This window comes from Haliaeetus leucocephalus, unplaced genomic scaffold (genome assembly GCF_000737465.1).
Source record: "Haliaeetus leucocephalus isolate CR32 unplaced genomic scaffold, Haliaeetus_leucocephalus-4.0 Scaffold295, whole genome shotgun sequence".
In the NCBI taxonomy this organism is placed as follows: domain Eukaryota; kingdom Metazoa; phylum Chordata; class Aves; order Accipitriformes; family Accipitridae; genus Haliaeetus; species Haliaeetus leucocephalus.
The window spans coordinates 7,330,473-7,357,654 of record NW_010972731.1 but is presented as its reverse complement, the minus strand read 5'-3'; the positions used below and the strand labels follow the sequence as shown (position 1 = coordinate 7,357,654).

The 27,182-nt window shown below is 58.2% G+C and overlaps 2 protein-coding genes across 2 annotated transcripts in view; both read right to left on the bottom strand.

Moving 5' to 3' along the window:
* MYO15A (myosin XVA) overlaps window positions 1-12,499 on the bottom strand; it is a 38,602-nt gene extending 26,103 nt beyond the window's left edge. The window contains exons 1-28 of the mRNA XM_010570600.1: window positions 12,257-12,499; window positions 8,852-12,025; window positions 7,799-7,881; window positions 7,579-7,642; window positions 7,361-7,470; window positions 7,061-7,135; window positions 6,742-6,832; window positions 6,613-6,618; window positions 6,178-6,281; window positions 5,539-5,602; window positions 5,335-5,448; window positions 4,972-5,133; window positions 4,764-4,877; window positions 4,603-4,661; window positions 4,200-4,323; window positions 4,016-4,111; window positions 3,793-3,924; window positions 3,220-3,345; window positions 3,001-3,078; window positions 2,454-2,608; window positions 2,272-2,317; window positions 2,018-2,142; window positions 1,650-1,767; window positions 1,380-1,555; window positions 1,225-1,309; window positions 883-936; window positions 616-697; window positions 396-526 (exon numbers count right to left, since the gene is read on the bottom strand). Of these exons, the coding sequence (XP_010568902.1) occupies window positions 396-526; window positions 616-697; window positions 883-936; window positions 1,225-1,309; window positions 1,380-1,555; window positions 1,650-1,767; window positions 2,018-2,142; window positions 2,272-2,317; window positions 2,454-2,608; window positions 3,001-3,078; window positions 3,220-3,345; window positions 3,793-3,924; window positions 4,016-4,111; window positions 4,200-4,323; window positions 4,603-4,661; window positions 4,764-4,877; window positions 4,972-5,133; window positions 5,335-5,448; window positions 5,539-5,602; window positions 6,178-6,281; window positions 6,613-6,618; window positions 6,742-6,832; window positions 7,061-7,135; window positions 7,361-7,470; window positions 7,579-7,642; window positions 7,799-7,881; window positions 8,852-12,025; window positions 12,257-12,499 (5,991 nt within the window). The remainder of the gene's footprint in view (window positions 1-395; window positions 527-615; window positions 698-882; window positions 937-1,224; window positions 1,310-1,379; window positions 1,556-1,649; window positions 1,768-2,017; window positions 2,143-2,271; window positions 2,318-2,453; window positions 2,609-3,000; window positions 3,079-3,219; window positions 3,346-3,792; window positions 3,925-4,015; window positions 4,112-4,199; window positions 4,324-4,602; window positions 4,662-4,763; window positions 4,878-4,971; window positions 5,134-5,334; window positions 5,449-5,538; window positions 5,603-6,177; window positions 6,282-6,612; window positions 6,619-6,741; window positions 6,833-7,060; window positions 7,136-7,360; window positions 7,471-7,578; window positions 7,643-7,798; window positions 7,882-8,851; window positions 12,026-12,256) is intronic.
* Window positions 12,500-18,079: 5,580 nt separating this feature from the next.
* DRG2 (developmentally regulated GTP binding protein 2) overlaps window positions 18,080-27,182 on the bottom strand; it is a 9,920-nt gene continuing 817 nt past the window's right edge. Inside the window, exons 2-13 of the mRNA XM_010570599.1 lie at window positions 26,111-26,271; window positions 25,594-25,683; window positions 24,374-24,434; window positions 23,315-23,405; window positions 22,835-22,907; window positions 22,581-22,671; window positions 22,288-22,385; window positions 21,582-21,658; window positions 21,041-21,129; window positions 20,038-20,096; window positions 19,562-19,615; window positions 18,080-19,477 (exon numbers count right to left, since the gene is read on the bottom strand). Coding sequence (XP_010568901.1) covers window positions 19,391-19,477; window positions 19,562-19,615; window positions 20,038-20,096; window positions 21,041-21,129; window positions 21,582-21,658; window positions 22,288-22,385; window positions 22,581-22,671; window positions 22,835-22,907; window positions 23,315-23,405; window positions 24,374-24,434; window positions 25,594-25,683; window positions 26,111-26,271 — 1,031 coding nt within the window. The 3' untranslated portion in view covers window positions 18,080-19,390. The remainder of the gene's footprint in view (window positions 19,478-19,561; window positions 19,616-20,037; window positions 20,097-21,040; window positions 21,130-21,581; window positions 21,659-22,287; window positions 22,386-22,580; window positions 22,672-22,834; window positions 22,908-23,314; window positions 23,406-24,373; window positions 24,435-25,593; window positions 25,684-26,110; window positions 26,272-27,182) is intronic.

The window sequence follows — 27,182 nt, the reverse complement described above, 5'->3', positions numbered from 1 at the left end:
CGACCTGGTCTCCCGCCCCAGCGTTTCCGGATCTGCCCCGCGTCGGGCGTCCAGGAGGGCTCGGCGGGTCTCTCTCCGATAACATCAGCGGGGTCCCCCTGGCCTCTGGAGATGACAGGAACCCACGGGGAGGGAGGGAGATGGTGGCCGGCTCCCTGAAGCACCACAGCCGCCCCGGATCCATCCCCTCTCGCAGCCCATGGCGTCCCCGGAGCCAAAGCCATGGCATCCCCGGGGCAGAGCCCGGTGGGATGGTGTGGGGAGCCGCCGGGCAGAGCCGCTGCGGGGACCCTGAACCTAACCGCTCAGCCACGACCAGGGCGCCGAGAACTCCCCGAAAGCCGGCTGCCCATTGGGGCAGGCTCCCCGCCGCCGGGCCGCGGCGCCCACCTTACCTGGAAATGGCCCCGCACGTACTTGGCCATGGGGTAGTCATTGATGTCGAGCGGGAGGGTGAGCTGGGAGTCGGGCTGCAGTGCCGGCGGTGGCACCAGGACCACACAGCCGGCGTTCACCTCCCGGGCGGCTACGGCACAGCGGGCAGCTATGGCATAGCCACGGGGATAGGGACAAGGGGCTGGGAGCGGGGCTAGCAATGGTGCAAGACCCGCTCACCTGCGGCAGCCTCCAGCAGCCCCATCAGCTCGGCCGGGATCTCCAGGTGGGTGACGTCCACCACCTCCCTCCTCGTCAGCTCCTGCCGGCGTAGCACAGCGATGCACCCGCTTGCCACACTGCTCCCTGCCCCAGCACCCGTGGGTGCCTCAGCTGGCGGCATAGGGACAGGCAAGCACGTGGCAGGGACGAGGGCACAGCAGCACGGGTTGCATGTGCATCACACCTGCGTGCTCCCCCCGGTGCCGCATGCCTGCACCGCGTTACCTGCTTCATCCTCTCCTTCTCCTCCGCCGCGCGCCGGCGGGCATCCTCCTTCCTCTGGAAGCAGAGCAGCTGCGCTGAGCCCCCAATCGGGGGGGGGAGGGAGACCCGGAGGCAGCAGGACCCCCCCCTGGGGTGCCATTGCCCCCCGGCATCACCAGGCTTTCACCGCAAAGAGGCACTGCCCATGCCCCATGGGACATGGAGGAGGTGGTGGGGATGGGGTCTGGGGGGGTTTAGGGTCTGGGGGTGCCGCTGTGCCCTCTCCAGACCCACCACCGAGCATGCAGCAGGGTGGGAGTGGGTACCCAGGACCCCCCCGGGATGTGCCAGCCCCTGCCTCACCTTGAGGTACCGCCGGCGGTTCACGTAGATGTGCACCAGCGACCTGAACTTGATGAGCGTGTGCCGCATGCGCCGGTACCGCTGCCTGCGGGAGGGCACCCATCACCCTCTGCCACCCACCAGTGCCCACCCACCACCACCCCCAGGACCCCCACCTGGCCAGGTAACCCCGCGCCCGGCTCTGCAGGAGGACGATCTTTCGGCGGAGGGAGCGAAAGCGCCTCTTGATGAAGAAGGTGCGAGCATAGCGCTGGAGAGTGAGCGCAGCCAGGTGATGGGCACGGGCTCGCTTGCTCTCCAGCGCCTGGTACAGTTGCTCCTTCAGGAAGAGCTGGGAGGAGGGACAATGCCATGAGCCCCCCACCTCGGCCGCCCTCCCCCAGGGCATCCATCACCAGAGCCAAGCCCCCTGCCCAGGACGGTACCTTGCTGACGCCAACGTAGTACATGCTGGGGCTGACGGGGCAGAGGTTCCTCAGCATCTCCACACAGTTGGTCCCATTGGGAATGACGTTGGACCACATGTCGACAAGGCAGCGGTACCTGGGTGAGCCCGTGACACCGTCACCATCACCGTGCAGGACCCCACCGGGATGCCGGCATGGACCCTCCCTGCGGTGATGAGCACCGTGCCCGGGAAAGCAGCTTCTCCTGGTGCTGTGCACCAAAGTGGGGGGCTCCCAGCTCCCGCTGTGGGGGAATCCCAGGCCAAACGCTGCCCCCCAAAACACCCACGAGCTCTGTAGTCTGCCCTCACTGGAACAGTGGTATCCAACCCGCAGCCCCCAGGCACCTGTCAATGAAGACAAGGAAGGGGATGCGGATGGGGAAGCCCTCCTTGCGGATGCGGATGGTCTCCAGGATCCCCGAGTACCGCAGCTGGCTGCTGACCACGTCGGCCTCGAAGAGCCCCGGCTCCTGGGGAGGAGATGGGGAGAAGCCTTAGTGGCCGCACGGGCAGACCCCTGCCCACCACACTCCCCATGCCGGCGAGGGCAGGCAGCACTGGCATCGCCACAGGCAGGAAAGCCCCGGGCCAGCTCTCACCTTTTTGTTGTTGGGTTTGAGACAGCGCACGAAGAAGGGGTTGCACCTGCGTTGGAGAGAACCCATCAGTCACAGGGGACAGGGGACAAAGCCAGCCTGGCCACCTCGGGCTCGGGTTCGGCTGTCACCCTGCTCCTGCCAGCCTGGTGCATGGCCTGGCTGCCCACCCTGCCCACCCTGACCTCTCCATCTTTTCCACCAGGTCCAGGAGCGACTGCTGGAACCGGGCAGCCACGGTGGGTGCCTTGTACCGCCGCGTCCTGGTGCTGCTCCTCTTAACCAGGCTCCTCTGCCGTGCCATCACCTGGGCATGGCCGAAGAAGAGATTGGCCACCACCTTGGGAAGATGGGAAAGGTTAGGGAGGAGGAAGGTGGCCGGGATGGTGCAGCTCTCCTGGCTCCTCTTCCCAGCCTGGCTGCTGCCTTTTTGCCCAGCCCTGACTGAGTCGCATCCCCTATTTGCGGTGGGATTCCCTGGATGGGGATGGGGAAGTGCAAGAGCAGCCCATGTGCCCATTTGTGCCAATGCTTCAGGGGTCAAAGCCCAGAGGACCCTGTCGGAAGAGGGCACAGGGTGGAACTGGAGGCATCCTCTGCTCCTGGTCCCCCTGGGCTTCACCAGCCATGGGGGCACACGGTTGGGGACATGAAAAGTGTGTGTATGGAAGCGGGCTATCCATACCCGGTGTCCCCCCAGCACCGCAGAGCCAGGGCTGGGCAGAGCCCTACCTTGGTCCTGCTACTGATGAACAGGTCCAGCACGTCCTGACGGACCTGGTCGTAGTTTTTATCCAAAAACTTGTGAACCTGGCAAAGAGCAAAACCTCATGGTGAGGAGCCTGGTGGCACGGTGGTGGGAGGCAAGGAGCTCCAGGTGCAGGATCAACCCCATAAACCTCCTATTTAACCCTCCTTAAAACCTCAGCTGGGCATCCCACTGCTGCACACCTGGTAGGTCACCTTCCCCGCATAGTGCTTGATGGTGAACTCAGGCAGTGGCATCTTCGGCTTGGTGTACAGTGGGTTTGTCCCGTGGTGGTAGTGACACTTCTGGAGGAACGTGTGGTCAGTGGCCTGGGGATGGACGCAGGGGTGAGACATGGCTCGAGTGGTTCGGCAGCCCCGGGAATGCAGGCACCGGGATGGGGACGCCTGGACAATCGGCCAGACCCAGCTCTCAGCTCTGCCACCAAGCAGCTGCACAGTCATGGGCATCTGCTTCTCCTGTGCCTCAGTTTCCCCATTGGCAGAGAGGGTGCAACCACCCTTCTCTCTTTTATAGGGCAGCTTGGAGGGGATTTTCAGTAATTCCTATAAAAGCAAGTCCTCTGGGGGAAGTTGCTCCAGTGACACTGATCTGGGACCTCCCAGGGTTTGTCCAGCCTGGAGAAACCTGGGGGGTCTCCCAGGTTGTCCAGGACAGCCCAGAAGCAGAGCAGCCCTGGGCCACGGCATCACCCCACGCACGGTGACCACCCGGTGCTGCCATCCTCGCCGCCTTAGCATTGGGCAGCCCCTCACCTGGGGGAAGCAGCTCTGGTCATCGAGGATGCGGAGGATGCCATAGGGTTTCTGGGAGATGAGGTCAATGCAGGGCTGGTTGTCGCTGAAGGGGATCTCCTTCCACTCGATCTGCTCCCGGAGGTACTCCTCCTGCAGGGTCAGCACTTGATCAGCCCCACGTCCCCAGCCCCATGGCAATGCTCGGCATGAGGACAGAGCCCAGCACTGCTCGCCAGCCCACCTGCTCCTCCTGGAAGACGATCTTGTTGAAGAAGAACTGCAGGTACTCGTTGGCATAGTTGATGCATAGTTGCTCAAAGCTATTGAAGTTAAGGTCCTGCAAGAAGAAGGGGCCGAAGAGCCTGAGACTTCGCAGCCCCGGGGCTGGCAGATAGAGGGATGGATCCAGGATGGATCCTGCTCACCTCAAAGCCATAGATGTCCAGGATGGCGATGGAGAGGGCCTCCTGCCGTGGGTACACCAGCTTGTTGATGCGGTCCGTTAGCCAGCCAAAGAGCAGGGAGTAGAGGGTCTTGGCAATGGCATCCCTGGGAAATGGCGAGATGAGCAGAGTGCTGGAGCTCTGGCATGGTACGGCACGGCACAGCACCGCGTACAGCCCCACCACTGTGACCAGCACCCATCACAGCCCCACATTGTGCATGGGACAGCCTGTAGGGCTGCAGTTTTAATCACCAGAGAGCCGAATCCACACTAGGGGACCTGACCATCCCCTTTCCCAGACTAGCATCTCATCTCCCACCCCATCCCCGGGGGCCAGACACCGCCCCGAGCCCCCACGCAGCACGGTCCCCCCCTCCCTCTACCTGGCATCCACGGCGCTTTCGACAGTCAGAGGGGTAAAAATCTTCTCCCGCAGCGTTTCCTGGATGGAGCGCACAAAACCAACAGCGTGATGGAGTTTTAGCAACACCAGCCGTGGTCTCCAGGGACCCTCCTCCCTGCCTGTGACCCCCCATCCACTTACCGTCACCTTGAAGGTGATGGCTTTCTGCAGGCCCTCAGGGGAGACCTGCAGCAGCTCAGCCACCGTCCGGATCTCCGTGGCGCTCACCACCGTGGCGACCTCCTGGCAGTCGGTCTGTGGGACACGGTGAGGTGGTGGGATGCGGTGACCCCCCCAACTCCATCGAATCCCAAATCCAGCCCAAGGATCTTGGTTCCCTTTGGGGTACCTCGTATTTTTCAAAGTAGACGTTGCCCAGGTGGAGGACGGAGGAGAGGATGCGGAAGATGCTGTTCTGCTCCTCCATGCTGAAGCTCAGCACCTCCATGGTGTTGAGCAGCCGACGGAAATCCTCCGCGTCGTCCTTGCCGGGGATCTCGCAGTTCCCACCCTGGCATGACCCCCTCGGTGCCATCAGTGGGTCCCGGGGAGGCAGCACCCAGGGGTGGGAGGGAAGACGCCCTGCCCTGACCACCCTCTCCATCCGCACGCTGAATCCAGGAGGATTCAGGAACCCACCTGCACCCCGAGCTTGGCCAGCCCCCCAAAAAGCAGGCAGCGTGGGGGGGGGGGGGGGCAGGGGGCACGCTACCTGGTTCAGGTAGTAGTAGGTCTCGGCGCCCTGCAGGCAGTACCGCTGCCGCTGCTGGGCGGGCAGCCCTGCCAGCATCTCATAGAAGATGTGATAGTTGCGCTCGCTCTTGGCCTGGGGAGCAGAGGACCGAGCTGGAGCATGGATGGCATGGGGGGCAGTGTGGGCGACACACACAGAGCCCAGAACCCCCTTGTCACCCACCTGGAAGACGACACGGGACTTCTCCAGCAGGTACTGCGAGGTTATGGCACCGCAGATCAAGCCGCTGCAGGGGCGAGAGCGGGCACCTGGTTGACAACCTCGGTGCGGGCAGGGGCTGTGCCTCCCCCCCCACCATGTTGCCCACCTCTGCCCCGATGCTGTCCCCAGCACATGGGGGGTCAGTGCCTGGTCCCCAGATGTCCCCCCAGTGGGATCTGTGGGCAGGGAGAGGTACCCACACCCAGGTCCCGAGTGAGGGCTGGAGCTGCTGCACCCCAGGGTGATATCAGGCACCCCCTCCCCATTGGGATCAGTGGGGATGAGCGAGGGTGGGACGGGCCGTGGGGACAGGGACGGGGACTGGCAGTGGTCAGGGTACCAGCCCAGGGCACAGCATCCTTGTCCCTACCCAAGGGGCAGCAAACGCTGCCTGTTTTCAGGTGATATTGCCTTTCCCCCAACAAGGTTTGTCCCCAAAAGCATCCCCATGCACATCCTACCCCAGAGCCAAGGGGCAGGGATAGCCTGGCAGCGGGGCTGGGGGCCGGATTGGGGACCCCCGGGGCAGGGGACACACACACACACACACACAGAGGGGTGGGGGGCGGCCGTGCGCGAGCATTGCTCAGTGTTACTTACTCCTCCAGAAAGATTTCCACAAATTTCCCAAACCTGCTGGAATTGTCGTTCCTCACGGTTTTGGCGTTGCCGAAGGATTCCAGCAAGGGGGTCGCCTCCAGGATCTACCGGGGCGATGGGGAGAGCCAGGGGGGTCAGCCTGGGCACCCCGATACACCACAGGCTGTCCCCACGGCAGGGGGACCCCTCTTGCCACCCTCCCTTCCACCTCCTGCCCCATGCAGACACCCATGGGTGCCAAAATTCAAGGTGTGCGCCGCGGCTGGGTTGCACGAGGATGCGGGAGAGTGCAAGGACCCCATGCACGTGCATGCCCTGAGCTCCTGCTGTCCATCCCCACTGTCCCCCCACAGCTGGGGTGATGTGGCAGAGATGCCACCACGATGATCTGTCCCCTTGAACCGTCCCAGCCCACATGTGTCCCCCCCCCGGTACCTCTATCTGCCGTGGTCCGGGTGGAAGCGTTAGGACAAGGAGAGAGCAGCACAGCCGTGATCAGGGGGTGGAGGAGAGCACAGGGTGGTGGGACAAGGGGACAGGGATGTCCCCAGGGCAGCACCCTACCTGCGGGGCACTGCTGCGTTTCTGGCTGACGGCTGCCAGGTAGCGCAGGATCAGCTTGGTGGCTTCGGTCTTCCCCGAGCCGCTCTCCCCACTGAAACGCAGAGCAGAGGGGACATGGCCGGGGCCATCATCAGCCGAGTAAGGGGCCACAGGGGTGTGCCCACCCCAAACCCACCCAGCACCCCATCCCCAGAAGCACCCGTCAGCCCCGGGGCCGGGCCAGGCTGGCGGCAGCATCCTGCAACCATCAATTAGGGCAGCGCTGATTAGGGGCCATCCCAGGGTGGGGGGGCCGTGCGTGGGAACAGCCGTGTCCCACCTGATGATGATACACTGGTTGTGTTTGGCATCCATCACTTTGGAGTAGGCGACGTTCGCGATGGCAAAGAGGTGCCTGGGGCAGGGGGGGAAGCAGAAGTTGGGGGGGTGTGGTGCCACATCGCCCTGGCACAGGGACCCCCGCTGCACCCTGAGCATCCCCACGCGTGGACACAGTTGCTCCAGGACGCTGCAACTGAGGGTCCTCAGGGGCCTGGGACCCCCAGGATGCAGGGGTGGGTGATGGTGGGTAGGAATGCCCCTGTCCCCACAGGGCGTTCGGGGACACCCCAATACTCACGGTGGGTTCTCGCCCAGGGCTCTGCCTTCGTACTGCAGCACCTGCTCCGTCCCGTAGATGTTGTAGAGCCGGTACGGGTTCACCGACACCAGGATGCTGCCGATGTAGGTCTGCGGGAGAGCGAGGTTTGGGGCTGCGAGCGCTCGGAGGGTGATGACCCCCCAAAAAAACCCCATGGCCACGGTCTTCAGGGGGATGCTGTGCGCCCCTAAGCTTACGTAGATGAGCTGGCGCTCGAACCGCGTCCGGATGTTGCTCAGCACCGCGGCCTCCTGGAGGTCCCTGGCACGGAGCAGAGGCTGCGTTAGGGGATGGCAGGGGGACAGGAGGTGTCTACTGTCCCCAAGAGTGTCCCCAGCATCCCCAGTCCCAGGAGGCTGGAGGGGGCCCCTTGTTGGATGGAATGGTGTGGGCGGCGAAGGGGACGGGGACACTCACTCCAGCTGGGTCATGTCCTCCAGCCCGTCCTCCTCCTGCGGCTCCTGGTACCGCACAATGGGCAGGCTGCACAGCGACTGCATCTGCACGGAGCAACCCAGCCCAGCTCCGTCACGGCAGGGGTGCGCCAACCTCCTCTGGCATCCCACCCAGTCACCACCACCCCCCCAAAAACACCGTCTGTAACCCCAAACCAGGGAGCCCACAGCCAGCGATGGCAGGGACCCCAAGCAAACATCCCACAGCCCTAAAATGGGTCCCCCAGGAAGAGCGTCACCTGTCAGGGGAGAGCAGCAGCGCTGGAAATAGGGACATGGGGCCACCAAGGTGCCCTTGGGGACCGTCCCAGGAAAGGCTGGTTGCGGAGACCCCCCCGGTCCGGATCGCCACAGGCAGGTGGGAACAGGTAGAGATGGCCATGCCACCCCCACCGCAACACCCCACTGTTCACCCATACACCCATGGGGGCTGCAAGGGGTGGGTGATGGAAGCCCACCATCAGGGTGGCACCTCCAGGGAAGATGATGAAAGGGGGTTGCGGTGGGGGCTGAGCTGTAGGGCTGGGGGCTGCTCCCCGTGGCTGTACCCCCACAGCCACGCGTAGAGGTGACCCCGGGGCGGGTGGCACGCAGGAGCTCGCGCTGGCGGCCGGCCAGGCAGTGGGCAGGAAAGCGGACACCCGCCGGGTCAGGGTGGCACCCGCGCCCGCCCCAGCCGCAGATCGGGTCTCAGCATTTCCATACACGAGAGTCAAGTGTCCCTGAGGGGGGCTGTGCACGGGGACACACACACACACACATGCAACGGGCGATGACTGCCCCCCCCCAGCCTGCTCCCCATGTCAGCACCCCCACCAGCACCCAGTGCACCCATAGCCACTTACCCCCCCCACCCTGGGTGCTGCAAATCTCCCCAGCCCTGGTGATTTCGTGTCCCCAGTGAGCCGTCAGCCATCTCAACACGCCACCCCATCCCAGGTCCCTTCTGCTGCCGGTTCCCTCCCCGGCTCCATCCCACCGCCGGCACCCGCAGCAGGCTCCCCGCTGGCGTTACCTTGCTGCGCCAGGGCTGCTTGGTGCCCAGGTACCCGTCCGCCCAGGGGTGCCTGTCCCGCCAGCCGCCCGCCGGCGAACGCCGGCTGAGATATCGGGCGATGTCGGCTCCCCGTTGACTCGCCCACCGCCGGCCGCGTTGGGTGGGCTGCCGGGGAAGACCCTGCTCGGCCGTCCAGGCGTCGGGCATCTCCCGCACCCGCACGACGTGTTGCGTGGACCAGTGCTGCTTGTACATGCGGGATGCCCGTCGGAAGGAACCCAACCTCTGCACCTGCGGCGTCACCACCGCGTAGCGTCCTGCGCCCTCCTCCCCGGCCCCCCCATCGCCCTCGACAGTCTCCGCCGGCCCTGGGGCACGAGTGTTGTGGCGGGGGGCTACAGGCGAACCGGGGCTTCGACCGCGGTGGGGTGCCGGGAAAGCGGCACGACGCTGCGGTGAGGGGCTCCGGTTGTCTCGTGGGTTGGAAGGGAGTTTGGGGCGCCCGGCGTCGGTCCAACCCCGGCGCCCTGCCGGTGGGCTCGGCGATCTGCGGGCGCTCCCGTCGCGCCGGGATGGGGGCCGGGCAGAGGAGGGCGAGCGGGAGGAGGGATGGCGGGTGGGAGGTGGGGATGGGGGTGTTTCGGAGCGGGCCATGCTCCCCATGAGCAGTGATGCCAGCGACTGACCCACAGAGCGCCCTGGGGAGGGGCTGCGGCCCCTCGCTTCAGCCGGAGACGGCCTCGCTGGGGGGGAACGGGGGGCCATCCCGGCAAGGGGTTGCCCGATGCGCTGGATGAAGGTTTTGGGGGTGCCGGGAGCAGAGCTGGGTGGGGGGGGCACCCCGGCAAGACCCCGCATGGCACCCTGCCAGGGGGGCAGCTCCTCGTCCCAGGAGGGGCCAGGGGGGCCAAGACGGCGGCTGCCAGGGTGGGGGGTCAGTGCCAGGAAGGGGGTCCTCTGCAGCGGCTTCACAGCCTTGGTGGGGGGCTCGGGAAGCCGGGGCCAAGCCTGGGGGAGCGGTAGCCCAGGGGGGCTGCTCCGCCGCGACGGTCGCGGGGACAAGGGTCTCCCTGACCCCACCGTGGGCACCCCCAAACAGCTCCCCACTGGTCCCGGCGAGTGGGGGGCAGCCAGCAGAGGGGCAGGGGGCTCAGGGCCGAACCGCCGGAGGCTGGCCCTGAGGGAGGGGGATCGTCGTGGCCCCTCGCCCCGCGTGCTGCCGGGGCGCTGCTGGGCTGGCGGCGGCGATGGGGAGCGCCCAGGGTTGGCAAAGGGGTTACGGAGCGACGGCCGCCGTGCAGCCCCCAGATCTCGGGAAGGGGGCTGCCCCCAGGGCCCTCCCAGTGCGGAAGGGTCCCTGGCTGGAGATGCTCGGGGTGGAGGGTCCCGGGCCCCCGAGCCGGTGGTCTCCATCCCTGCCAGCCTGCGGCCGGAGCGCCTGTATGAAGGCTGGGGGGTGCAGGGGTCCCGAAATCCCCCCGCACCCTGTGGCGGGCGGCTGGGGGGCTGCGAGAGGGAGCGCTGGAGGAACTGCCCCAAAGGGCTCCCACACGCCCGCGCTGCCGAAACCCGGTGTCCCGGGGATGCTGCGGGGCTGGGGGCTGCCGGCGGTGGCTCGTACTCGTCGTAGTCGTCCTCGTCACGGGCAGCGGGCAGGTGGGGGGACGGCAAGAGGGGGACGTCCAGGCGGTCCCTGCCGAAAAGCTTGACCTGGGGCCGGGGGAAGAGCCTGAATTTCCTATTGAGGGAGAGCTTGGAGGAGAGCGTCTCCCGCATGCCCCGGAGCGAGGAGGCGCTGAGGATGGAGAAGGGGTACTCCTTGTCCTCTTCCTCCTCTTCCTCCCACTCCTCGGGCTCCTCAGCCTCGGCAATCTCCTCCAGGGCCAGGGCGTAGGGGTTGCACGAGGACTGGGCATGCGGTGCCCACCCCCCCTCACTGTACTGGATGCGATGCTCAGGGTATTCGCCCCCCAGGTACCTCTCGGCGAGGGGGTCCCCTAAGTCCTCGTAGGGGTCCCCGCTGTAGCCAAAGGGCCCCACTGCCTCTTCGCCGTACTCAGGGTCGCTGCCGTAAGGGTCGTAGAGGGCAAGGGGGGACCCGCTGGTGAGCGGCCCCTCATCCTCGAGCTCTGCGTAGCCGTAGGGGTGCCCCGGCGGGTCACCCTCCTCCCAAAACCCCCCATAGAAGCCATACTCTTCCTCTGTCTCATAGCCGGGGTAGTCAGCGTAGGGGGTCAGCGCTGCGTCCTCGAAGCCGTACCCCGCTGGGTAGACTGGAGTTTGGATGTAGCCTTCCTCCTCCTCAGCGTAGCTGTGCCGGGGGCCATAGGCTCCATCATCCTCCTCGGTATAGCGACACCAGGGGCCGTAAGCTTCATCCTCCTCAGCGTAGCCATGTGGGGGGCTGTAGGCTCCGTCTTCCTCCTTGGCGTAGCCACGGCGGGAGCCATAGGTTCCATCCTCCTCCTTGCCGTAGCCACGCCGGCGGCTGTAGGCTCCGTCCTCCTCCTCGGCCCACCCATAGCGCGGCACCGGCGGCTCCGCGGGCGCGTGCTGCGAGCCCCGACGGGACAGACGCTGCACCACGCTGCCGTGCCGCCCGGCGCTGTGGGCCAACAGCCCGCTGCTGCTGGGGATCCGCTTCATGTTGGCCCGGTGCCTGAGGATCTCGTCTTCTGCGGGGAACGGCAGCTTCCTGGCACCGATACGGGAGAGCCAGGCCGCGTCGGCCGCCCGGCCGCCCCCCGCCAGCCGCCCACGCCGGGAGAGGACCTTCCTGGCCAGCCAGCCCGTGGCAGAGGCCGCCTTGCTCAGCACCTGCGCCCGCGGCTTGAATTTCCTTTCCGGGCGCCGGCGGAAGAGGGACGCGCCGTCCTCGGCCGCCTGCCCGCCCCGCCGCAGCAGCAGGAAGGATGGCTTCGCCGGCGGGGAGCTACCGGCCGCCTCCTTCCTCTTCTTGCCCACGCGCTTGAAGCGAACCATTAGGTTGGAGGTGGACTTGAGCACCGCCTTGTTCTTCTTCTTCTTCCTCTTCTTGGTGCTGCTCTTCTGCAGCCCCCAGAAGAAGCGGGACGTGTTCTTGAACTGCCCCTTCTTGGGCCGATGCAACCCCAGCTTCTTGAAGCCCAGGAAGAGCTTCGAGGTGCTGCGGAGGCTCCGCTTCACCCGGGCCTTCGGCACCACCGCCTCCTCCTCCTCGGCCAGGCCGGGCTCCGCAGATTCTTTGGGCTGGCCCTTGGCCTCCACGGCCTTGGCCCCTTTCTTCTTCTTGGCGTTGTCGGCCGCCAGCCCCATCACCAGCTTGGAGGTGCCCTTCAGGTTCTTCTTGGCCGGCGCGGCATCGCTCTCGCCCTCCTCCTCCTCTGGCTCCAGCTGCACCTTCTTCCCTCGGCCCGGCTTTTTTGCCACCACCCCCTTGAGCACCCCCTTCTTCCCCTTCCCCTTCCCCTTCTTGGGCTCCTCCGCAGCTGCCGCCGCCTCGTCCTTCTCCTCCTCCACCGCCTCCATCTCCTCGCTCTCCTCCGCCTTCAGCAGCTCCGCATCCGAGGTCTCCTCCGACTCGCCGGGTGCCTCCTTCTTGCCCTTCTTGCCATCCTTCCCTTTCCCTTTGCCCCCCTTCCCCTTGGCCTCTGCATCCTTTTTGGGCTCCCCCTTCTTGCCAACCATCCCAGCGGTGGTGGGCGCTCATGCTCCGGCCCCAGCGGGGCCCGGCAAGACGATGCCCCGTGCCGACACAAGGCAGGTCCCGGCACGCCGGCCGGCTCCCGACCCCGCAGCCTGCCCCGGGAGGGTATTTACCTGCACCCAGTTTTGGCGAGACACGTGCCCGCGGGTGGCTCCCTCCACCGCCGGCGTCCCCTCGCTTGGCATGGCGCTGGGGCGGCGGGCCGGCAGCCCCGGGGCAGCCCAGTGGGAGCTGCCTCCTGCCTCCCACGGCACCCCGCGAGTTAGGCAGCGCGGTGCTGGCAGATGGGCTCCGGCTGTAACCCAACCGCCGGGGCTCGCGGTGGCATGAATAATGTAAGGGATGCGCCACCTCAACCGGAGACTTTTCCAAAGGAGCAGGAAAGGGCACCCGTGGCGGGGAGCATCCCCCCGGGGGGGATGGACGCTGCAGGGGATGGCACAGAGCACTGTCACCACCCCAAAACCAGACCCTACCGCCTCTCCGTGCCTTGGGGCTCACTGTGGTCTCTGCCAGGGAATCAGCCTCTTCCTCCAGCCAGCCTAGAGGAGGACGAAGAAGCCCAGGGACCCGTTTGAGCCCGCAAAGCCAAACCGTGGCACCAAGGGAGAGGAGACAATTTTGCAGAGCCCAAGGTATGTGCCACCCCAGCACCGGGAGCATGGCCAAGGGGAGCACCACAGAAGAGGAACCCAACACCAGACCAAATCCCACAGCCCCGCTGGGAAGCAGAGAGGAGCCAGTAGCCCACAGGGGTACCCCCCACGCCACACCACACCACGCCACGCACATCGCAGGTGCATGCAGGGTGCCACGTGTGCCCACACGCAGCTGGCAAGGGGGTTTGCCTGTGCCACATGTGTGCCCCGTGGCGGTGCTGGCAGCGTGTTTGCACACACACACGTGCCCAGGTGCAGGGTGACCGCATCAAATGTTAATGCCAGGGCTGGACTCCTGCGGCTGCAGGTTCATGAAAGTTTAAGCAGCGGCGGTGGGAACTTGCCGCCCCGTACGGATCACCTGCGGGCAGCGGCAGGACCCGTGCGAGCAGGGGCAGCACTCGCTCCACCCCCTCACAGTGGGTATTTGGGGACACCCAAGGGAGAAGCAGCAGCATCATCCAGCTGTGCAGCAGCTGGGGGAACCCAAGAACCAGCAGCACTTTCTGGACCGAACCCATTAGCCTCCTCCAGGACCAGGAGAGCTCCATGGCTGGCACCCCATGGCCAGGGAAAGCCACCTCATTCCAGGGACACTGCTCAAGGCAGCCCCTGTCCCACCACCGCAGCCCGGGGCTGTGCCACAGCTGGGTGCAGAAAGGGGAGGGAGACTTTGGCTACCGGGGTTCTGCTTCGCCCGCCCTAGCCCGGCACGACGCATGGCTGCCCGGGACTGTACCTTTGGAACACCGGCATCAGTAGGGCAGAGCTCCCGGGTCGGCAGCTCCGCCATCCTCAGGCAGGTCTGCGGTCACCAGCCGACCCCGGGTCCACTTACAGCCTGTTTCCAGTTACAGCTGGAACAAACAGGGCTCCACGCCACCGCACTGTGCCATGCCGGCCCCACCGCCGCCGTGCCTTGCAGGAGAACCGCATCCTGGCCCCATGGAGCCAGTCCAGCTGGCCGGGCACCTCCTGGCTGCGGCATCTCTCATCACATCCCCTTCCCTGTCATCAGTTCTGTATCATTGTACATCCACTCTCAAACGCCCGTGTGCAGGTGGGGCAGCCCTCCCGCAGCTCTCGCAGCTCCAGCCACGAGCCACAGGGATGCCGGGGGCACGGGGACAGGCTGGACCCTTCCAGCAACGGGCAACCTGACAGCAGCACGGCCCTCCAAGCCCCCGAGGGGTCTCTCCTTGCCCCCCCACCCTGAGCACCCATCACACCCCTGAACTGGCTAATTTCAACCCTCTCCAGTTCCTCCCTCCAAACTGAGGATGGGGACCCAGCATCTCGTGAGCGATGCACACCATGTCCCTGCCTGCCGGCTGCTGCCTGACACTGAAAGCTGCCCGCAAAGGAGGCATTGTGGGGAGGAGACAGGCCAGAGCAGATACTGGAAGCAGAGACCAGTTGGGCATGATGTGTCCTGGGCTGAGCGCTGGTGGGCACCCAGGAATGCTGGCTGGTGGCCTCAGGGCCAGGTCACAGCCCCATGCCATCACCTCGGCCCCAGAGCCGAGCCCAGGGGCCCCGCAGAGCTTGGCTGCAGGGCCAGGCAGCTTTCCTGGGGTAAAACAGCCCCAAAGTAAAAGGAATTTGGGGAAAGGGTGGTAGGAGACATGGGGCAGATGCTCCTGGCGAAGGAGAAGGAGTTTAGGGGAGAAAGCTCTGCTCTGGAGGGCAGCAGGAATGCTGGGACTGTAGCAAAGGCGCGAGTCGGAAGGTGAGATAAGGGGTCTAAAGGCAGTGAGCGGACAGGCAGGGACAACCAGAGACAAGAGGACACTGAACGCCCTGACCCGGAGGAGCTGAGCCCCATGCCACAGCGTTTGCACAAGGACCAACATCGCACACAAAATTCCCTCCCTGGTCCTCCCCGTTGTGGCCTCCACGAGCCCAAGGGACGTGCCACCCAGCTGGGGGACTCATAGCCACTCACCTGGGGTAGCCTAGCTCGCCCGCATGGCACCGGGCCGGCTCGGTGCTGCCTGAAGTCCCCGGCTCTGCTGGCGTCGTGCTCTTGGCCTCGCTCTCCACCAGGGACCGTCACTCCCCTGGCAGCGGCAGGACCATATTTGCTGCACAGCAGCTGCAGGCTGCTGCTTTCCAATGCATATTTGATGACTGCTATTATTCTCATCTCCACTCACGAGCAGAGGGACAAGAGCTAATCTTCCCTCTGCAGAGCTGGGGACCATCAGGGAGGGAGCAGCCACCTCTGGTCCCCATCCCTTCCTCCCCTGGTGACACAGCTGGACAGTCCCCACAGCCCCTTCCCTCCCGGGACATAGATCTGTGCCACCTCTGTGTCACCAATCCCAGATGTGAACAGCTGGTGAATGGCCCTGACCCATTCCTGCCCCCAAACCAATGCAAGTTTAGGAGAAATCACAGGGACATGGGGGTGGACACACTCACACCCCTTCCAAAGCCGGGCTGGGACCAACCGGCTCCCAAGGCCGGGCACAGAGAAAGAATCTAGACACCCATCAGCCCAAAAATACCAGACAGCCCTCTCCTCCTTGGGATGAGCAGGACATCTCTGCCTGCCTTCACAAAGCATCTGAGAGCCTCAAAGCTTCATCCTCCCCTCCTCCAGCCCTGGGTTCCTGCATCCCACCAAACTGGGGACCGTTTTCCAGCAGCGACGGAGCTCGCGGCTCGCCCAAACCCAGGAGCAACGAGAGCATCCTGCTGCAGACACTGCACCGCCTGAGTCGGGAAAACCTCTGCTGCCTTCTCCTCCATGCAGACATGTCCCTGCTGTAATGCGGTGGGTATTTATTATGCTGATTCCTCAGAAAGCGAGGGCTTAACTGCAAATTACAATCAATAGCCCCAACCCCCAAGGGGCAGGTTCATCATTTAGCAGGCGCAACCAGAGGAATTCAAAACTATTTGCCAGCCATAAATCCTCCTCGCCGCAGCCTCCCGAGCCAGCCCCGCACAATGCGCGATGGCTGGTTGGGGTGACCCTTGTCAGCATTTGAAACAATTAAGCTGTCACTGCGGATCGTGACTCTTATATACAGCCCTGAGCAGCACTTTAAGATGTCAGCGTGATGGGGTGAGGGAAGCTGGCTGAGGCGAGCCCGCCGCAGTAACTGTCTCTCATTGAATTAAATGAATGTATTTGGAGTCAGAGTCTCTTTTTATTACCTTGCAAACGGTTCCTGACTAAATTAAATTATAAAAGGAGTGTTCAGCCAATCAAACCTGCTTGATTGCCTGGAACAGGCATTTTAAACAGAGCACGCCTCGGGCCGCCGCTGTTTCCAGGACTAGATGGAGGGTGGCTGATGGACTGTATCGAAGCTGATCCACCCCGCTTCACACCTGGAGCGCGGCTCAGCAGCGATGCACGGCTGCACTTTGCGAGCAGAGCGGGCCCAGGGACAGGGCAGGATCAGTGCAGCCCTCTGGGAGCAGGGTCCAGCACTAATGAAACCGGAGTCGGCTGAAAGAGCAGAGGAATGGCGGGGGGCTGCAGCACAGAAGAGCAGACCGCCAGCCAAGCTGCTGAGGGCAGCTTTCTCCGAGCATCATCCAGCCAAGCCTCCCCTCGTACAGCGGAGAAAATGCAGCGTGCTGCTCTTCAGGGCAGCAAACCCACAGCTCCTGCCTGCAACTGCTCCCCATCCTCCTGGATAGAAGAAAGCCTTTCTCCAAACACGCTCAGCAAGGATGAGCGTCTCCAAACACGCTCTGAGCACATCTCCCTTCGCTAGCTCCCCCACAGAGCTAACAAGGGGTCTGGCCAATTCCATAAACCTCAGGAGGCTCCGGTACAATCCTAAAGCTGCAGTAGATTTCCCCCCTGCCCTTAGGATCTTGCTTTCTCAGGAATCAGAGAGATCTTCAGGCAAACCTGCTCCTGCACCGAACTGCAGTGTTTGCAGCTTTTAACATTATTGCAGAACAATTAGGGAAGCCGTCTGGAAGAATGAACACTGCAATTAAATGCATGTGTTTTCAAATACAGCTATAACCTTGCTTGCAAAAAAAGCTACTCCCACTAAAAAAAAAGAAGTTAGTTTCTTCTGGCTTTACTATTTTTACTTTATCCCCATTCCAAATTTAATCATGTATTGGTTCATTTTGAACAGGATAAAATGCCCAATTTCCTAAATGAGGAGTAAGGCTAATTAGACAGAGGGGTTTTTAACGATGGCACGCTAGACTAGTCAATTTGAAACCCGAACACACTGAGAGGTAGGCACTAACTAACCAAGGACATGTTTTAGCAGGTAACACTGTGCATTTCAGTCTCACGCAAGCATCAACCGTTTCCCCAACTCCACACTGTACCTGGCCTAAGGACGAAGCCCAGTCAGCAGTTCTGGCTGCCCGTTCACGTGCCAGGGCTTGGCAGGCTCCTGGGTTTGGAGTGAAAAGTCAGAAATTCAGGGACAAAAATGAAACCAAAGGAATTCTTTGTGCGGGCAGCTCTGCCTGTGCAACCTTCACAGAAAATTTAAAGGGCAAGTTAATGTGCTGGAACGGCATCCCACCCAATTCACACAGAGAAGTGCTTGCTTTCTCCAGCCAGCTCAGGCATAATGCGGCTAATTTGGAGCTCATTCTCTGCTAGCTGCCACCACGGTCGGGATTTGCTCAGCACTCCAGCTGTGAACAAAGCCAGGGATGGGGAAGGAAACTTACAGAGTTCAAAGTCACCTTCTTAGCTTGGGTATTGCGTATAATATCTCTTTATCTCCCATCACACCTCATCAAGTCCCCTCCAGCCTCAGAGCCCTCTTGCAGCCGCTTCACAATCTATTCCCCCCTATAACCTCCTGCAACAGCATCCAGGATTCCTCAGGTGGCCAAAGGTAACAAAGAGAGTTAGAAAACACACCAAACCGTCCACCCAGTGCAGGCAGACACCTACAGTTCACATGAAATAGCAACTTTTATTTTCTCAAATAAAATAATCCTTCCATTTCTGCTCGATCAGTTTGTGAGGGGTGGGGAGGAGCACAAAGGAGAGGGAAGGAGCCCTGCTCAGACAAATCTGCTATCAGACCCGTCCTCACAGTTAAGAATCCACATCAGACCGAACCCTTTTTCAATGAAAGAAAATAAAAGCTATTGGCAACTCTTGATCCCAGAAGGAAAGAGCTGTTCTCTATCAGGCACTCTGAATTGTTTAGCATCAGTATTCAATGAAAAAGCATGATTAGAAAAATCCCAGATTTCTGATGAAAAATATCCAGAAAAGCAACGATGTTTAACAGGGCTGGGGTAAAACCCATGGCATGGGATGGTACCTTGAGCTTAAAGAGCCATGACTGGAATTTAGGGGCACAACTGAGAAAGAATGAGATCCCCAGCAATACTCCTGGGGACTAACAGGCAGGACAAGAGCAAAGGAGGAAACTCCCAAGACAGCTCCTTGACGAGTGATATGCCAGAAGTGAATTCTCACTGCAGTCTATGGCTCTTTGATCATACCCTGCTGCAGTTTGGCCAGGTTAATCATTCATTAACAAGGTTTCATTTCTCATCTCTCTCAGTACCAGTTGGACCAGGATGTCCTACAAACTCTGCTGCAGAGCTAAGGAGAGGCACAGAGTGCCACGTTTTAACGTTAATTGAGGTGGGACCATTACAAATTCACCGGGGGTTGTCTCAGATGCAAAGACTGAAGTCTCCCAACGGTGAAAGCTGCAGAGACAATGCGTCCAATAAGCAGGGGAGGGAGAACTTTGTTTCCGTTTCAGATCAATACTTAAATTAAGTGAATGGATAGGGAGAAAAGCATCAGCAATGGTCTCTCAGCCCTGGCTTCCCTGTCCCAAAGCACAGGGCCAGATTTGTTCACACAAACCCATAAACTTCCCACTGGTTAAGCAAGCCACTGGTAGGTTAACACACAGATCCATCTGCAAACCCTGCTAGGGGCAGGGCAATGCTGGCTGTGGGAACCGTGTCCTAGAAGAACTGGCTCCTTTTTTAAGAAACATTACTTCACCTGAAATGCTGCAAGATGGAAACCCATCTTCCCCATCCCCACTTGCAAGTACAGTAGCCTCATTTTCTGCCTTTCTCCAAGAGAAGGAGCTTCACAGAAGCTTTCTTGGCTGTGGAACACATCTCCCTTTTTCTTTTTCTTTTTTTTTTCTTTTTTTTTTGTTTTGTTTTGCTTTTATGTGGTCAGTTCCAATTCTAGTGATTAAAGACAAGGCCAGGCACCAGCGAAGAGAGTTACTTCTTTACGATCTGAATGACATCTTCATGCTCCATCATATGGGTTAAGCCCACTCTTTGAGGGCTGTATTTTGTGCTTGTCCCCTTTAAAGCAAGAGGGGGAGAAGGGTTAGAAGACCAGTCAGAGACACCCGAGGACAGGGATTTCATTTGCTGTTAAACACTTACCCACACCAAGGCATATTTGAACTGGCTGGCTAACGATCTGTGAATTCGATGGCACTGCAAGACAGACAGACAGCATGTGAGACAGTTCAATGACACTACTTTGCAACCAACTAGCTCAATATCCAGGAACTAGAAGCAACTCAGGCCTATGTCAGAAATTACAAGTGACTTTTGGGGCCAGTTAACAGCACTTGAAAGAATACAGAACAGACACACAGGAATCACCAGTCCAAATAAAGCCCCATTCCACTGCTTCCATGTGCTTTTTCACTGGACTGCATTAAGTAAATTTTTTTTAACCTTTCATAGCAGCTAGGAAAGCAACCTGAGGCAGACAGAATCAGTAAAGGTAATAAAAGGAGAAGCCCAGCTAAACACTGACATGTCCCGAGCTTTACAAAGCACAAATCATAGCAGGCTCCAAGAGGAACCTGCCTTCTACAGACAAGGAAACGTAAAAGATGCAGAGAAATTACCACATGCTCCACAGAGGCCCCTTTCCGTAGAATAATGGCGTCTGTAAAGTCTGGTCTCTCTGTGGAGAAGCAGGAGGGGGGGAGGAAAGCATTGGATTTCCATTAAGTGTGTTCTAATATGCTGACACCATCTCACATTGCTTTGTGCTTACTACTCCCAAATTCCTCCTCCCATTACACTTGCCAGATCCCAGGCAGAACAGGTATCCAGGTACTTGGAAGCATCAAATCAGTTCTGTAGACACTCCAGTACCTACAAGTACAGTTACCCACGCCACGCAGTCAACAGCTTCCTCACAATCCACCTGCTCCAACTCCATTCCAAACACTTGACTTAGGACAAACGCACCCCATTCAAAACACACCTGCTCAAGCAAAACCAAAACACTCTGCAGTTTTCTGTAAAATCCCCAAGATTTCATAGCTTAACAAGCTCATAGAAAGTTCCTTCATCTCCTCACATCCACCCAAGTTCAGAGTCACAGCTGTTCATAACCAAACGGGAACAAGTGATAGATGTGCCTTCATCACGGGGAGAAGCTGCAAGTGAATTATAAAGCAAAAGGAGGATCAAAGGCATTCCTGAGCCTCAGGAGCCTGGCATGGGAATCACCAAACCTCGCACAGTAGAAGAAGGAGACCTCTTCTGGGTAGTGATGGGCTGAACAGTTCATCACAGAGTGTGCATAATAAGGAAGAAAGCTGCAAACTTGGACACTTTATTTCCTTATATCATCATGCAAAGTCTTATGAAAATTCAGCTCTTCTAGTGCAGAGAGAATAGGAGGGCCGTGGTGGGATACACCCATGGCTGGATCAGATGGAACAGAAAGCATTTCCCAAGAGCTGAAAGCTGGTTAGGGAGAGTGTAATTACAGCATTTCCAAGACACAAGAGATCACTGACAGCCACGCATCCAAGCCCTGCTGGCAGCCTGTCTGCTTTTGATGAGCAGCAGCCCTTTACGCCTTTCAAACCTTCTGTTTGGCTAATGGCCACTTACGTCCTCGTTTCTTGGTGTAGATGCAGGTAAGTGCCAGGTATTCCCAGAGCTTCTCCAGCAAGTAGTCCAGGTTCAGTTTCATGCCACAGCTGCAAAACACCAGGAACATCTCCGTGTTTACTGCTGTTGTGATTTAGACATCCAGAAGAACAAGGTGAAACGTCTTATTAAAGTGCTAGGGAACAAGGGGAAAAGTCTTTAATGAGGCCAGTAAACGAAAAACACAAGGTGAAATAAATAGGGCTTTCAGAAGGGCAAGCAGCTTTGAAGCAGCAAAGCCCCAGTCAGATATATCAGCACTTCTAAGCAAACAAGCTAGACTGGCTTACTCTGGCCTGCAGACAGCTTGGAGAAGCCAAGCAGCCTGCCTCTCCAGGTGAAGGAAGCCTGGAAAAAGCTGCACAGCAGCTCTGCTTCTCCCCCCAGCAGCTGCAGGCAGCCCTGGCAGAAGCCCTTTCTTGGGAGAAGCTGGAGAAAGGGGTATGAAATGAACCACCACGCCATCCAGGCCAGCACATCAGGCAGCGTGACAGGCTCCTACCTGATTACAACACTGTGGGGTCTCCGAGCAAGACGATCCACTTCCTCCATAGATATCTGGTCAATCTTGTTATAAACCTAAGTCAAAGGAAAAAAAACACACCCTTTAGGAAGTCAATTCAGCAACACTGCAAGGAAGTAAGACATGTACACATAGGTGTAACAAGGTAGTTCCAGCATCTGAAACAGAAACTCAGATCCTGTCAGCCAGAGGACAAGCCAAGGCTCTTAGTAAAACAAACTGTTAAAATTCAGAAGCCTAAATGTAAGTTTGGGCCTCTTGAAGTTCTCCCTTTGGGATGACTTGCCTCAAGTTCTCCAGTATCTTTTGATTCCACTAGAGACCCAGTCACTACCAAACAGAGCCGTTAAATGACCTCTGGCACAAGGGACCAGTAGTGAAAACCCAAGCGCAGAGCTTGCAGCAGAGGAATCGAAGGCTCTGCACAATGGGAGCAAAGCCCATGCCACCAGGACACGCAGCTCATGCTGCTCCACGGCAGCCAGCCACAAGAGGGCACAGGGAACACACACAGAGTACAGCCGCACATGTAAAGCTTATAAAAAGCTCCCTGTTGAGCTGCGCTTTCCACCTCTTAAACCCCAAATCGTTCTCGCTTTAGGAACCAGGAAGATCCAGTGTTTCCTTCAGAAAAGAATAGAGCTGCTCGGTGCAGCAGAAGGCAGGCTGTTTCCGAGATACTCACGTAGAGGCACGGCATGTAGACCCTGTTGCCTACAATCACGTCAATGAATTCATCAGGGGAACAATCCTCTCTGAAGAGGACCTCAGCATTGAAGATTTCTGAGGTGAACATTGTCAAGGCCCAAATCCCAACACATCTACACACCGCTGTGAGCTAACAGGCTGAGCTTGCTTGCGAAAGCCTGTTGTCAACCCAGCAAGCACCAAAGACACAGCAAGGCTGTCCCACAACAGGTACCGCTTGACTCATGAGCTGTTGACAGCTTAAGGGTCTCCCATTTTAGGAAAGGATACTATATTCATGAAGGATGAGCTGCACCAACTTCTCGGAGCACTGAGTCAACGTGACAGTTGAGTTGAAGGAGATACCTCCACCCTTCTTCGGCTGCAGGGAGGCGATAAAGCATCTTAAAAATCTGCAAAATCCACACCACCCCTACCACCCCCCTCCTTCAGTCTGTCCAACACGAGGGGCAGCACAGAGTGACCTCAGCTTTGAGTAGGCAGCCAGACACCAGCTGTGCTTGCAGCAGCCCAGGAAACCTCACCTTGAAGTAGATATTTGGTTTGCTTTTGTTCAGCCGGATTCCTACAGATTCCAGTTCTTTCTCCAGCAAGGCCCTGCAGGGACACTACACATTAGTACAAGTGAGACTGAGCGCAGTCGGATGACACCCATACCTTTCTTTTTGACTAACATGTTGATACAGCCTTGCGACAAGCTTTCACTACAGCCTAAAAACACAGCTAATGCAGGGCAGAATCTGGTGGAAAATCTAGGCTGACATCCCTGCCTCTAAACAGCCATCCTGAGGGAATGATCCTTCAGCTGAGAAACCCAAGCCAGACAGCTAGCACGCTTCTAATGGAGTACAACCTCCATCTCATTCTCTATAGCTTAACTACTGGTTTCCCAACATGCACAGGACACAACACTTCAGAAAGCTACCATGTTTTCTGGTCGTGTGGGAACCCCTGAACCTGGCCCCCCACTCCACAGCTCCATGTGCCCAGAAGCCCACATTCACCTCTGTACTTCACCCTTTGTGGCATCCAGCATCATAATAACGACGTCTGCTGTCCGCGCCACAGCTATCACCTGCCGACCTCTGCCCTTCCCTGAGAAGAGAGGAGATGGCCATACATCAGCAAGAGAAACCAGCTATGAGTTCTGCAACAGACGGGGACTCCTGCCCTGCACAGCTGCTTGGAAGCAAGGAAAAAGATCCTGCAGTGCTGTACTGGCTGTAGTCAGCTGCTGGGGGGGGCCCTGAGCGAGCGTATCTGGTCAATCCATACTGTCTTACGTCCAGCACAAGCCCTAAGAAATACTCTGCTGCTGCTCCTCCACCACCGGTTACATGAACTGGTGTGTGTAAAGCTATCCGAGTACGGCTGCATGGGTGGAAATGACATCTCTGCCAGCCGGACAGACATCTCCAGACATGTGCAGTGGTAGCAGCTCCAGGCAGCAGAGACAGCTGACCCAGAACAGTGATGTGGGCCTAGGGCCCCTGTGCAGAGGGGTTACATATACTTTCTGGTCAAAAAGAGGAAAGACCCTATTAACCAGGCCATGCTCCTCCAAGAAGAGACTATTAGGAGATTTTCCAAAGTTTCCTAAGGCATCTTCTGACATGACCAGCCAATCAGGACAATGACGAAGCAGAGGAACAAAGCCAACACCTCTTCCCCGAATCAGGAGTCATAGGAGGACTGGCAGGAACTCAGGAAATTAGTCAAAAGAGGTTACTGTTTAGCTGTAATTTCCCCCTCCGCCTCTCTAGCATCTTTCTTTAGATTTCCTCTGTACCAGAAAACAGATGAGCAAGATAACACTCACGCAAGAAGGTGAGAAGTGACTGGCTTGCTTTGGCTCCCACCTCCAGAAAAGCATCTTTCTGCTACATATAGAACCTTACGTGGGCTCAGGGATAAGAATCGTGCCTCACTTAAGATCAAGGACTCTAAAATTTGGAAAGCCAATGTGGGAACTATTGGCCCAGGAAACCTGCTAACATTTGAGACACCCGGATACACTATTGAGGGCAAATCCCTACTTTACATGAACACAGAGATCAGCCAACCTTGTGCTGCTCCTTCGATGATTCCAGGCAGATCCAGCAGCTGAATATTGGCTCCTTTGTACTGAAAAGGAAACAGAACGACGGAAAGTTGAAAGCCTTATGCAGGGCACCTGAGCTGCCTCGAAAGCCCCAAGCACGTGCTGGGGTCCAAAGCCTGCAGAGAGTGGAACTGAATGAACCTAACAGAGCAGGACAGCTCTGCACAAAGCTGGCTCTGTTTTGTCAAGGTAACCTCCAGAGTGTTTCCTATGAAGCTGCGTTCAACACCACATACTGTGGTACGTTAGGTCCTGACCTCCTAAAGCATCACATGATTGCAGTTTGACAAAGCACCAGGAAAACAGGACAACAGTCACATTATCCTGAGCTGTTGAAATAGAATGAAAAAAACCCCACCTTACTTTCTTGATCTAATGAGAAAGCACAGTAGCAAGCAAGTGCCACCATCTCTTACTGAGACAGATCAGAACTACTCAGATGTGTTGCAGGTCTTACAGTACCAGGAAATAACAGGACACTTTCATTCATCAGATCTGCGGGGGCATTAGCTTTCACGCTATTGTTGCCATAAAGTCCTCTCAGTAATGGCTTTAGCAATGGCTGCATTTGGATGCTTTACAATATTTGTGTTCATTTTAATACGAATATGGTTACTTTCGTTATTTAACCCCATTTTCAATTCTGACCCAGACCCTCTCATTACTCTTGGACACTTTTCAGTTTGATGCCCTTTATCATTTGCTTTGCTGATGGGTGCTTAGGCCACCACTAATAAAACTCCTCAAGGATGGGAGTAGTTGTATTTTCTTTCCAAATTGATCACAGTACAGATTGCCTCTTTTAAAGCTTCATTAAAAACAAATCTGTCAAGGTTTCCAGCCATCTGGTCAATGGCGCCAATAGCTGTTATAAAAAATTCAGTGGAGAATTGTCGTATTGCTCTGGTCAGTCGAATGGCAGCAGATGAAACCCCGATCAGGCAGTCAATCCTGAAGAGTTATGTAGCCTCAGGAAGTGCTAAATCAGCACTGCAGGTTGCAGAAGACCTGATACCGCAAACACTCAAGACCTCCTAAAGTTTAAAGCAGAAGTCAGCAGAGACCTTTGGATATCACCGCTTCTTAGTGGTAGCACAAGCGTAACTGGTGTAAACCAACACATTTACTTGTCTGGGTTTCTTACTGCCACTACTGTGCTGAAGGGAGGAAAATCCTACTTACTTCTATAACTCCTGGGATACACGTCAGGGTTGTGAACTCATAAGACGCAGCTTCACTGGCAGTTGAGGTCATTAAACTCAAAAATGTGGACTGAAATGCAAGAGATCAGCATCACTAGAGATACGCAAATCAAAGCACCGGTAAACATTCAGCAATACAAGCAACACCAAAGTGTTCCTCAGCTTTTGGAAGTTGTGTTGTGGCTGTTCAAGGCACGAAGACTGAAGTGGTGATGGGACAGCCAGCGCTTTCACTGAAGGAAGGTAAATCCTGGACTCTCGCCTATTTTCTCCACAGTGCTGTGGCTGGGCAAGAGCCAAGTTTCAGGCTGTTACCACAGGGCACGAAGGAGTGTTTGCCCTAGCTCTAACTTTCAGCTCTTGGCATACAATAACCTTCTGTTAACTCATGGCAAGAATGTGAAAGATGAAGAGAAGACAGATATCTGCTTTATAGCCGCTGCTAACCACGAACTGGAAACAGACATGCCACGTGGTTAACGTAGACACTCACTGACCTTACCCACAGAAGGAAAACCAATCAGCGCCACCCGGGCATCTCCAGATTTCATCACATCGAAGCCTTCTCCTTTAGCAGCTGAGGATTTGGAGGGTTCTAGCAACTGAGCTCTGTATTTTGCAAGCTTTGCCTTCAGCAGGCCGAGGTGGTACTCAGTGGCTGGAATAACACAAATGCAACAACTGGTTGACAGAAAGTTGCTGATAATTCACTTCTAGAAATAGGAACCTTCTTAAAAAGGAACACTAAGGGTCTCTGTCAACATCTGAACCACTGCCACACACACAAGCTACCCCCTAGGCATTCTGTAACCTTTTGAAATACTAGCCATTGAGAGCAAACCTTCTGGTATCCTGCACAGAAAGTCAGACTTGAGGGAAATAAGGAGCCAAAAAATTCCTGGGTAAAAGGAGCAAGCCAGAGGGAGAGCAGGTGCGGGAACAAACAGGTGAAGGGAGCCAGTTAAGGAGAGAAAGATCACAGGGGGAATGGCCGCTCCTGGGCAAAGGCCCTTCCTTACACCCGGTCACATTCAACACTCCAAAAACGCAGGATTTTTTTCCCCCTGCTCTTGACAAGTTTTAAAGACATGTTCAACTTGGAGCTCATGTGCATGAAAGTACTTCATTGACTTATTTTTAGCAAAACACTTGAATTTACACCCGATATAGAAAAAAAGAAGGCAGTTGTTTCCCTTTGTAACTGGGAAGGGCACAAAATCCAAGAGATTACACGTTTTACTATTTTTCCTTTCCATTATTTACCACAGCCTAAAGCCTCCAGAAGCAGCAAGGTGCTGGGCACCCACCCCAGCCGAAGCCGAGGGGAGCTCTGCTCCCCAGTCCCCTCTCTTTTAAGTCAAAGCATTTCAACACCAGCTCGGGGACCCTGCAGCTGACAGCCCTGGTCCCCCTTCACCAGCAGCACTTGGGGTCCTCGGCCCAGCCCCTCCGCAGGGCCCGAGGCTCCTCACCCGCACGGGCCAGGGCTGCAACGGCGGGGAAAGAAGGGGGGGCTGCGGCCCTCCACAGCCTCCCTGGGTACTTTCCCCCGCCATACACCCCACCTCA